At 54.4% G+C, this 11,411-nt stretch overlaps 1 protein-coding gene across 4 annotated transcripts; it reads left to right on the top strand.

Annotated features, from left to right (window-relative positions):
• Nucleotides 1-2,455: 2,455 nt before the first annotated feature.
• Nucleotides 2,456-11,280, top strand: ARR3 (arrestin 3). Of its 4 annotated transcripts, none has more exons than XM_065689360.1 (16): nucleotides 2,456-2,585; nucleotides 3,999-4,044; nucleotides 4,574-4,604; nucleotides 4,972-5,032; nucleotides 5,194-5,238; nucleotides 5,679-5,878; nucleotides 5,995-6,054; nucleotides 6,285-6,352; nucleotides 6,667-6,802; nucleotides 6,903-6,987; nucleotides 7,094-7,166; nucleotides 7,674-7,811; nucleotides 8,334-8,417; nucleotides 8,706-8,729; nucleotides 8,809-8,861; nucleotides 10,814-11,280. In XM_065689360.1, the coding sequence occupies exons 2-16, from the start codon at nucleotides 4,028-4,030 to the stop codon at nucleotides 10,969-10,971; spliced, it is 1,233 nt and encodes a 410-aa protein (XP_065545432.1). In that variant the 5' UTR covers nucleotides 2,456-2,585; nucleotides 3,999-4,027; the 3' UTR covers nucleotides 10,972-11,280. The 4 variants fall into 4 exon arrangements, with proteins under 4 accessions (XP_065545432.1, XP_065545435.1, XP_065545434.1 ...); XM_065689363.1 differs by having other exon boundaries at nucleotides 8,809-8,866; nucleotides 10,806-10,971; XM_065689361.1 differs by lacking the exon at nucleotides 2,456-2,585 and adding an exon at nucleotides 2,926-2,999.
• The last annotated feature ends 131 nt before the right edge of the window (nucleotides 11,281-11,411 follow it).

The following is an 11,411-nucleotide window of genomic DNA, read 5'->3' on the forward strand; positions in this document are numbered from 1 at the left end:
AGCATTGGCTGTGTTTATGTAAGGTGGCTGCGGTGTGCGGTGCCAGGTGCTGAGCCGGGACGTCGCCAGATGCACCAGCACTCAGGGAGCCCTACCAGCACCGGGGACACTTGGATACTGGAAGGCAATGTGGGTTCACCAGTGCCAGCTTGCTGGGTGGCTCCGGCTCCCCCCAGGCTCCCTTCAGGCATTGGAACATGATGCCCATGGCAGTGCTGGAGTCATCGTCCCTGGAAGTGTTCACAAACCATGTAGACAAGGCCCTCAGTGACATGGGTTAGCAGTGGCCTTGGCAGTGTAGGGGTAAAGGTTGGACTTGGTGATCTTAAAGGTCTTTTCCAACCTGGTTGAGTCCATGATTCAGAGGACAGACCCTGCAGGCAAAGTGGGAAAGATGTGGGAAGCTCCATGGCTGTTCCCTGGGGAGGCAGGACACTTCAGGGCACTGGAGGCCAGGGTTAAACCTGGGCCTTCATGAGCTCTACCATCCCCACAACCACTGGTGTCCTGCCCCACTGGAAGTAGATGTTTGAGCTGCGCATCACACAGCACTTAGACCTGGAGGGACAAGTGGGATGAGACATATGAGAGGAGCTTTGGCCATTTATTAAACAGGAAAAAAGAAGAAGCTCTCTCTCATTTCCCTATTATTTTTAACAAGGTGCTGCATCCCCCAGCTTCCTTCCCCTGTGCTTGGTTCAGAGCACAGTGCAAGGGAAGGGATGTGGCCTGTCTGCCTCACCACTGGCTTGGGGAGGGGAAATATCTTCCCCCCACACGGGCAAGGAAGGTCTCCCTGGCTGAATCCACTCAGTCAGGATTAAACCGAGCTGAAGCCTCCTGTGATGAAATCTCTTCTCCAACCTCACCATGCTCTGACGCTGTGGCCACAGCATCTGTGAACAGCACCAGTCTCAGGGGCCTTAAGAGGCTAATGAAGAGCAGCAAACAGAGAGCTCAGGATTAGGTGCCCGGGGCATGGGGCTAGGGGTGGGCACTTCACTGTCCCCCCAGTGTCCAGGTGGGGCTGCCTCCTCCTCTTCCACTCGCTAGCGGGGAGGTCACAGTTCACGTGTCCCCCTGACCTTGGCAGAAATAGCACCCGCTAAGCTGCAAACTAAGAAGCTCTCCTGTGTGCAATTAAAGAGATCACAAGTCCCGGCCTTGCGCAACATGTGTGACAGCTAAAGCCCTGGGCAGTGGGGCTGGTGGGGCTGGCGTGTCCTGGTGGCTCCTGGTGGCTACCAGCGGCCCATAGGAATAGGGACACAGGTGGGCTGCGTTTGAGAGGAGCTGGTACCCAGGTGATGAAGGTTGTTAGGCTGATGCAGAGTGCAGGGAGGTGATTATGGCTGTGTCTCCATCCTGAGGCACAGCCGTGAGCAGGGGCATCCTGACCTCAGTGCTCAGCCCTGGGGTCTGAGCCAGGACCAAGTGTGTGCTCAAAATAAAGGGTCTGGCTAAGCAGGCAAGGGCTTGAGAGATGCTGGAGGTGAGGAAGATGAGAGGGGCCTTGCTGGAGCAGTTTGCAGGCTGCCCTGGGCTGCCCTTGTAGACTGTGCTCTGTCCCCAGGGGCAGCATCCATGAGCATCCTGCAGCCACCTCTCTAGGAGTGGGATTCCCTGCACTGGCTGCAGCCAAGGAAGAACAGTAGTGAGGAATGCTTCTCTCCTGGCTGGCATAAGGCAAATCCACTCTGCGCTTTCAAGAGTTTTCTATCTGCAGCAGCAAACCTTGAATTAATGATGTGCTAATAGGGTCAGGTGAGGACAGCCTGTGGTGTTATGAAATGATGTGGGGCTGAGCAGGCTGCCTGAGCAGGTGCTGGGGGATGGTGACAGGTCTGTGTCCCACCACTGAGGGATGGCTGGCCCTTCCTGCTGCCTGCAGGGGAAAACAGCCTGGTGTGGGAGCTGCCACTGCAGCCCCGAGCCTCATGTGTGTCTTTGATCTTGTACGGCAGCATCCCTGTAGCAAGGGCGTCCCATGTGCCCTGGACCACAGTGGATCACGTCTAGGTGACCAGCCACATGGGCACATTGGCCATGCAAGAAGCTGCCTGCACCTCCTGTCCATCAGTTGGCCATCCAGCAAAGTGCATGAGGGAGGGATAAAGCTGGGCACATCCGTCTTTGCTAACTCCATCCACCCTTGTGCCCAGGGCTGGCCCTGCTCCAATTGCCATGGGAGCAGCTGTAGACAGTCACCATGGAAATCTGCCCCTGCCCACCAGGAGCAGAGCTTCCACCTCAATTACCATCACCTTGCTCCTAAGCCTGCTTTGCCAATCTCCATAAGCGGCTTTCTCAGGACTCCGGCAGAAGCTGTATTTATAGCTCACTCTTACTTACGGAGTGTCTCTCCAACTAATAAACTAATAGGATTCTTCCTGCAAGTACCTCTCCCAAGGTACACACACGCCCCTGCATCTCCAGCCAAAGATCAGATGCCAGGGGAGGGACCATCAGAGGGGTATAAGAAGCTTCAGGTCTGGGAGCAGCCTGCTGTGACTGCGTGACAGCAGGACGGGCTGGGAGAGGAAGAGGAGAGCGTCTGTGTGCCTGTCTGTCTGTCCACCTGCCAGGTGAGTGCTGCCTGATCTGCTGCCTGGGCCCTGCAGGTGCTTTGGGACACTGATTGTGCTGTTTGGTCAAACACTTGGCAGCAGGGACGTTGGTGCTGGACTGGGGCTGGAAGGAGCATGGTTTGGGGCTGAAGGGAGATAAATGTGGCCAAAAGGATTTCAGTGTTGGTCGAGCCAGAGGACATGGGTGAAGGGGTTCAGTAGCAGCAAGAGAGAGCTTAGCAAAATAGGAGGGGACAAGTCCCCCCTCTGGATCTTGGGAGATACAGAGGAGGAGTTCAGCTCTTCTCTCCTCCACCTTTCATCACTCCATCTCCAATTCCTGGATTCTGGAGAAGGCTGAGCCTGTGGCACTGCTCTGCTGCTCCCACTCCCTTCACAACTTTTCTTGCTGCTGCCCAAGAAACCGTGCAGGTGAGTATGCCCAAGCTTCACATCCTGAAGCACTTGATGGCATCAAAGATCCTATGTTTGAGACTAATCCCTTGTTTTCCCATGGGGAAGAGGATAATCTCCTCCTCCCTGTATCAACTTCTTTCTCCTCAGCATCCCTGTGGTTGCATAAAGAGGCAATGTGCCCACGTGCCCCTGGGGCTTAGAATCCTGCCTGGGCTTAAGCTCTGCTAACGTCAAGAGCTACCTAACTTTAAGAAGCTGAGTTCATCCCACCTAATATCCCAGTGATCAGCTGGTGATCAGTGTGATAGTTACGGTTCAATTCTGGACAACAGGCTCAAGCAACCAAAACACAGGCAGCACCACTGGGCGGGGCTGGGCAGCGTGAAGACAGACCTGCAAGAGCTGCCTTCCTGGAGCCATCCCTGGCACTGCCAGCCAGGAACGGGGATGGAGGGGCTGTGGGTTGGGGCCATGCACCCTGAGAATCCCCCTGGCCACAGGGTGAACATTAAGGTGCCCTTGACCTTTCTGCTTACGGTTTCCTCACTCACTGGTGAGCGACGGGACAAAACAAGCCTGTTCCTGCTGTTCAGCCATGCCACCAATTTCTTGCAGACAACAGAAATTCATAAAATTGAAACTCTGTAAGCTCTTTTGCTCATTTTCCTGCCTTTTCCAGACTTGATCTTGCTCTCTTCAGAGTCACTTGTGAGCTTCCTGTTTTCTGAAGCCTGCCTGCCTGGAGCTTTGCTCTCCTTTTTTCTCTTCCACCTCCTCTTCACTGCCTTTTGAGCAGGGGGAAGGGGTTTTCTCAGCTTGGCTGCCCCACTGGGTCACAGAACTACTGTGTGCCTCATGTGCTGGCTCGAAGCTGAACCTGGAGCATCCGAGCTCCGCCAAGGCAAAAGGCCCAGCAGCGCTCTGCAAGTGTGTTAGCACATGAATGATTCTGTCCTGCTGCAGCTGCCCCTTCCCCACCGCCTCACCCAGCACCTCTCCTCCGTCTCCCCACAGATCCCCACCTGCACAGCCACTGACTTAAAATGGCAGACGGAGCAAAGTAAGTGTTTTGTTTGATTTGTTTTAATTGGGATGGAGCAGAGTGTGCTGCGGGATAGGAGCAGAGGGAGAAAAGGAACCCCCTGGCTCCCCTCATGGGCCAATACGTGAGCTCACTGTAGAGAGACTGAGTGAGCCATTGTAGAGCCAACAAAACACATTCTCATTTCTTCTGTGTGTTGGTGCTTTCTCACTTGTTCTTAAGACACAGACGGGTAATGCACCCCCTCCTCAACAGCCATGCATGGAGCTCAGGAGCATGACATTTACCTGGGTAGCCTGGTGAATGGGGTGGGTTTTGCTCTGGATTTGCAGGATACCAAAATTCCCAAGGGCAGGACATGCTGTGCGTGCTCTGGCACAGGTCTTGGAGATGCACCATGCTTGCAGGCTTGCAGGGAAGCCCACTCCTCCTTGCTCCAGGGAGAAAAATGGCCATCCCCCTCCCTCCCTGTCCTGGGACTGGGATGTGCCACCTCATCCAGCCTCATCCAGGGTTCCCAACATGTCTGTCTGTGTTTCCTCTGCAGGGTGTTCAAGAAGACCAGCCCCAACAGCAAGGTGAGTCCATGCACACAGAGTATCATGTGCTCCATCCCTGGGTGTGAGTCAGCCTAAGTGCGGGCTGTGCTGGGGCTCCTTTGAGGCGGCTCTGCCCATGGGATAAGACATAGGCTGGGTTTCCCTTCCCTTTGAAACCTGACTGACTCCTGCTATACCTGCTCTGATGCCATCATAGGGCTCGCTTTTCAAAACAGAGATGAAAAACCCCCAACTATATGAGCATTGAAATGCAAGGCCTGGTCCAACATGTTATCAGCAGGGTTAATGAGCCCCATGACACAACTCAAAGATTGAAAATTTTGGCTAATTCAATGGCAAACACTTACCTATTTCCCTCTTTCCTTTAACCATGCGCTGCCTCCAGCTATCCCTCTACCTGGGGAAGAGAGACTTTGTGGACCATGTGGATTCAGTGGACTCTGTAGGTAAGTGGAGCCATGCCTCTCATGGAGAGAGAAGCACAGGCAACGCTTGGTCACCTTCCCAGCTGGTGGTCAGATGGCTGGAATTTAGGAAGTGCTGTGTTTCTGCATGGATCTGCCCAGGCAGCTGAGCTCACCAGCCCTTCTTCCCTGTTTGGTTGCAGATGGTGTCTGCCTGATCGACCCGGAGTACCTAAAGGACAGAAAAGGTATTAATACAGAAAACCCCACGTTTTAAAGGGAAGAAATGGAGACCAGTGCAAAGCTCCTCAGCAACCTGGGACTGGAGTCAGGTTAAAGCTGCCATGTCTACAGGGTCATCTACAGCTCCTTGTACATCAGGGTCCTGGAAGCTGACCTGGAGGGGAAGGCTGCCTCTTTCTTCTTGTCTCTTCTGCCTGGGGCACCGGCTCTGAAGCCACTTGTGCCTTGCAGAAAGATGTGTTAACTTCATCAAGTTAATCTGTAAATCAAGTGAATCTGTAAACTTAGCGCTTGAGGTCCAGGTTCTGAAAACAGTCCTATGTCTGCTGAAGAGATATTAAAGTAGTTTTCCTCTCTTTCCTCTTTATTTAACGCTTTCCCCATGCCTCCCGCTTATCTTACCTTCTTCCTAAGCCTGCTCCTCTCTGTTTCCATCCAACTTCAGTGTATGTGACGCTGACCTGCGCATTTCGCTATGGCCGAGATGACCTTGATGTTATCGGGTTGACCTTCAGGAAGGACCTCTATGTCCTCACCACCCAGATCTTCCCACCGGTGCCGGACCAGACACCCAAAACCCTCACTCCTTTGCAGGAGAAGCTGATGAAGAAGCTTGGGGAGAATGCCTACCCCTTCACCTTTGAGGTAGGGGATGCTCTACCCTTCCTGATCACACACCCACCCCCCCCATGGTGTGCACTAGGGCTCATCTCTGGGCACACTCTTTATTCACTTTTTTTCTCTTTCCCTGTTCTGCCCAGGTTGCCACCAACCTGCCCTGCTCGGTCACCCTCCAGCCAGGGCCAGAAGATGTGGGAAAGGTGAGCTGCTGTCCCTGACCCGTGTCCCTGGACCCATTCCCCCTGGCAGAAGGTTAAATTGTGGGGTGCAAAAAATGAGAACTGATTCTCTTCCATGGCAATATGGCCCATGGGTGAGGGTTGGGGAGGAAGGATGAATGGACTTGGGACCAGCATCTCCAGGGCTGCAGTGGAGAAAGGAGTAGTAGCTCTGAGCTCCCCCTGCTTAGTGACCATACATGTCCCCACAGGCCTGTGGTGTGGACTTCGAGGTCAAAGGATTTTGTGCTGAAAATCTGGAGGAGAAAATTCACAAGAGGTATTTGCAAGGGATCCCTTTCCTGCCCCATGACCCTAAAACCAAACCATGGGATCATTCTGCGGTAACCATCTCAGGAGCTGGGCCAAGGATGTGCCGTCAGCCTGTGCTGTGCTTGGGTGAGGTACTTCACCTGAAGGAGTGGCAGTGATCCACATGTCAGCACCCAACACGTCCTAAGAGCAGGCTGCAGCTTGCATCCTTTGGCTAGATACATTGTGATGTCCCCAAAGATGGCCAAAGTGCCCCCCTAGAAGGCTGTATTGACATGTTCCTTCCAAGAAGACTGGGGGTGACAGCTTCTTGTCCCGCAGGAACTCGGTGCGCCTGATCATCCGCAAGATCCAGTTTGCACCTCTGAATACGGGGCCAGCCCCAAAGTCGGAGACCACCCGGCAGTTCATGATGTCTGACAAGCCCCTACACCTCGAAGCTTCCCTGGATAAGGAGGTCAGTACAAAGCCTATCCCTTGGCTCGTGCCACCATGTGCATTCCCAAGGATGGGGACCAGGATGCCTGATCACACAACCAATCTTCTTCCTCCTGCAGATCTACTACCATGGAGACCCCATCAATGTGACCGTCAACATCAACAACACCACCAACAAGATCGTGAAAAAAATTAAGATCACAGGTGAGAGGGGCAGGAGGGGCACAGCACCCACCACATCCCGGCCTCCCTGTCACAGATGGGGACCTCTGCCACATCACCAAAATTGCTCCCGCTTGTCTTTCCTCAGTTGAGCAGATCACAGATGTGGTCCTCTATTCTCTGGATAAATACACGAAGACTGTGTGCACTGAGGAGATAAAGTAAGTAAAAAGGGGCTGGGGATGGTGCAGCATCACACCCAGAGGGAGGAAGAGAAAGGAGGAGGAGGAGGAGGGGAGAGTGATGGTTTTACATCAGGCAGCAGAAATATCAGGGTTAGCAGAGCAGATGCAGAGGAAGCGGAGGAGAGGGAAGGCTGTGGATGCTCTGCCCCCAGCATAAGTGAGTGTTGGCTGGGCAGGTCCCTGGGGGGCAGTGCACAGCTGCCCCCGGCCACTTCCTCTCCTCAGTTTGCATGTCTGAGGCCAGCCACAGCCTCTGTACCTCTGAGGATGAGGAGGGCCAGGGCAGAGGTGGGGGACAGAAAAAAGAAGTGGTTGTACACGGGAATGAAAGGAGGAAACAGGCCCAGGCAGCTGCGTGGGGAGGGCAGGGTGGGATGTCTGGCTCTGCCTGGGTGCCTGGCACGATGTTTAATATCCCCAGTGAGTGCTGAGCACCCACCAGGCTGGTGCTGGCTCTGAGCTCTCCTTTCCAACCCCTTCCAGTGAGACTGTGGCGGCCAATTCCACCTTCTCCAAAACGTACTCCGTCACCCCCTTGCTCTCAGCCAACCGTGAGAAGAGAGGCCTGGCTCTCGATGGCAAGCTCAAGCACGAGGACACCAACCTGGCCTCCACTACCATGTAAGAGCCAGGTGGGCTCCCCCTGCTCCTCACCACAGCTGGACCCATGCCTTGTCTTGAGCCTGGCAGCTTCCCACTGCTCAGGATGCTCTGGGCTCCCACCAAGGATCCCCCACACCTCTTGTGCCTGAACCCAGCCCACCCAGCTGGAAAATGTAGGGATTCTGTGACATGACCACAGACCCACCTTTCCATCTTGTAGAAGAGGCGTAGCCTCCCAGTCCCAACCATTGTCCAAAGCCCCTGTATCCCTCTACACAGTTGCATCAGGTCTTGTTTCAGGAGTAAATCCCAGCTCACAAGTTTCAAGTGACCTCCAGAAACTGCTCTGTGACTTCAGCCAAATGACCTGCCCTCGCCTCTCTTTTCCTGCCACATTGTGTTGTCCTCTTGTGCTAAAACCCCAGTGCACCCACATGAAACGGGGTACAGAGACAGCCCTGGGAGCTGCTGGGGAGGGGAGCAGACAGGGTATGCGGGCAGCACTGCCCACCTCACCACCCCACTCTGCCTTTTTCCTAGCCTGAGACCTGGCATGGACAAGGAGGTGCTGGGCATCCTGGTATCCTACAAAGTGAAGGTCAACCTGGTGGTGTCCCGAGGAGGGTGAGACTCTGCGGGCGCGAGGTCAGGGAATATCCTCTTGGGCTGTGCTGTGGAATCTTTTACCACTGGGCAGATGACAAAGGGACTCACGCCACTGGCCCCTCCCCTCCTCCCTGGACCGTGGAGCAGCTGGGAACTGTGCTGTCCTCTGACTCCCACTCCTCCGGCCCCATCATCTCTGCCCTTCATCCCTATTATACATCATCTTCTACCTTATTATAAAGCAAAGTCTAATACTCCCTTCCTCTGCTTTGGCTGATTTCTGTCCCTTCTCTCCCGCTGCCACAGCATCCTGGGGGATCTCACTTCCAGGTAAGGGGAGAGCTGCCTGTGGGGCTGAGCATGATGTGGCACTGGGTGGGTTTATTGAAACAAGTGTTTTCCCTTCCAGTGATGTTGGTGTCGAGCTGCCTGTCATCCTGATGCACCCAAAGCCTGCGGATGGTAAGTAGTGCCTGGATGCTGCTGACAGGGGAGGAAAAGGCAGTCCCCATTCGGAGGTAATTTGTAAAAGCAGTGCGTCTGTGCAATGGGACTGTGTGACTGTGGCTGTGTGACAGGCAGAGCTCCTTCAGCTGTGTGGCAGCCTCTGTCCAGGACCAGTGTGGGAGCAGCTGCCACCCATCCCAATAGCTCTTTGCAGAAACACACCTGAGCATTAAGAAGAGATGTTAGTTGAAATGTCCTTTCTGTACTAACTAACATCTGTCTCTCTTCCAATCCTTGCCTCCCTGTGCTGTGCTTATCAATGGAGTACAGATAAGCCAAGGTAAAGAGACACTTTCTTATATCTCAGGCCAGTGTTTCCTCTGACACATAAACCACAGAGACCCATCACAAATAGATGTGATGCCTCATTCCAGTTTGAGGTTACACCCTTGGATTAAATCATCCAGGCCCCAAAGCCCGAAGCCCCCATGCAACAGCAGACAGGATGACACCCCCCACAGTGGCAGGCAGCAGGAGCATTGTCACAGTCTAGGAGGACTCAAATGCTGGGCTTGGCATGTGCTCTGCAAATTTTCAGGGCTTATTTTACAACTCTCCTTGCTCCAAACACGCAGCATCTTCTGCAGCAAGCCCAGGCCTTGCCTTGTCGCTTGGAAGCAGTTGGCAGTGCTGTGTCTCCCAGTCACAAGTGCTACCATTGGACATTATGTCCCCTATGGCCTTGGTCCCCATCCTCCCCACGCTGAGGTCCCTGGGCTGCTGGAAGTGGGGTTGGTTATGGCCTCATGCACTCCTCACTGCCAGAGTCCTCCTCCCACCACACGAGCTTATTCCAGCTGAAGCCACAGCTGGGATTGCTTCCCTCTGGGAAGCTGCAGCATGCCAAACCCATTCCTGGCAGCCATGCCTGGCAGCCACAGCCACCAACCAGCCCCACAGCTGGCCCTGGCCTGCAAAGCCCCTAAAGGCTGCTTTCGTCTCTGGTTACACCCTGCAACAGGACATGAGCACTGGGATTTGGGGCCTGGAAACTCAGGCTGCAAGTGCAAGGCTTTCACACCAAAGCCTATCAGTTTCCCAGCTCAGCGAGGACATTTAAACTTCCAGAGGAGGAAATCTCTTGGCCTGTCCCCACCACCACTCCCTGTAGAATTTTGTCAAGTGGTTTCACATTCTCAAGCTTTTGGAATCAGTTTTGCTGACTCTTTTTTTTTCCGTTTTCTTTGTCCACTTCTCATTATGTGGCTCTCCCTTGATGTCATCTGCTGCTTGCCTTTCGCAAGAAGGTAACTAATCTCTTTGTCTCCACTTCAATTTCTTTTCCTTCTCTTTTTTTTTTCCCCTTGACAATGCATTATATTGTCCTTAAAAACTGGTGAAAGTCGCAGGTGGGAGCCCAGCTCCTCCAGTCGCACACACTCACAGTCAAGCCAGCGATCTGCCCTGGGTTTGTGTACTCAGGTCAGGCTGCGGGGCACAGTGACCTGGCTGTCCCCTGCAGTGTGTGGGTGAGCACTGCATTATCCCCTAGTAGGGTTAGGATGTGGGTGTTTGGGTGTCAGCAGGAATTTCATAGAATTCCAGGTTGGAAGGGACCTCAAGGATTATCTGGTCCAACTTCCTAAGCAAAAAATGCCCTAGTCTAGATATTCCAACACCCTGTCCCAGCAAATCTTAACAGTGTCCAGTGCTCCACCACTTCTCAGGGGTGATCATTCCAACGGCTGATTGTTCTCGTTGGGAAAATTTTTCCTTGTGTCCATCACAATCTCCCCAGGATTAACTTGTGCCCATTACTCCTTGTCTTTTCCACGTGACCCCTTGTAAAAAGGGAGTCTCAGTCTTCTAAGATTTTGCCCTCTTCACTGTGATGCACCCCGGGCAGCCCAACAGCGGGCTTCCCATGGCCACCTTTCCATGCTCACCACACTCTGCTCTCCTTCCAGCGAGGAGGACATTGTCATCGAGGAATTTGCTCGCCAAAAACTCAAGGGGGAGAAAGACGATGAAGATGAGAAGGAGGAGGCTGACAAAGAGGAAAGCTAAGCTGCTGCCTGCTCGCACATACAGCCACCTGTCCCACCCGCCCTGGTTTGGGGCATAGATGCCCATAGCATGTTCCCCGCTGCACCACACGCGGTGCAGACCCTGCCATGTGTTCCCCTAGCTGCACCTCCTTCCCCAGGCTCCTTGCTCCAAGCCCTGGTTGGGGCGGTAGGAGCCGCTGCACCTCCTCCCGGTACCCTGGAAAGCCCGACTGCGTGCGGGACGGTGCCCGCACCTCCTTCCGCCGCAGCTGCCAGCGAAGGGACGGAGAGGGTGGGCCGGAGCCCACCGTCATCAGCGTGTTTGTCGTTTGCCTGCGTGCTGCAATACTCTGTGACACCGTTACCAATAAACCCGCCCCAGTGGCCCGGTGCAGGCTCCGTGTGGTGCTCCCGGGGCCGCGGGGGAGCCTGAAGCGGGCGGGTGCGGAGGGAGGAAAGCGGGGGGACGCGGCCCCAGGCCCAGGCCTCAGGGCCGACCGCTCCCGTCGCCATGGCA

The sequence above is a fragment of the Lathamus discolor genome, chromosome 9 (genome assembly GCF_037157495.1).
Source record: "Lathamus discolor isolate bLatDis1 chromosome 9, bLatDis1.hap1, whole genome shotgun sequence".
NCBI lineage: Eukaryota > Metazoa > Chordata > Aves > Psittaciformes > Psittacidae > Lathamus > Lathamus discolor.

Bases quoted from the DNA above. Each gene is read 5' to 3' on its own strand.
- ARR3 (XM_065689360.1), top strand. The intron at 5,879-5,994 runs GTAGGGGATGCT...TGTTCTGCCCAG, and splicing joins CCTACCCCTTCACCTTTGAG to GTTGCCACCAACCTGCCCTG. The intron at 6,353-6,666 runs GTATTTGCAAGG...CTTGTCCCGCAG, and splicing joins GAGGAGAAAATTCACAAGAG to GAACTCGGTGCGCCTGATCA.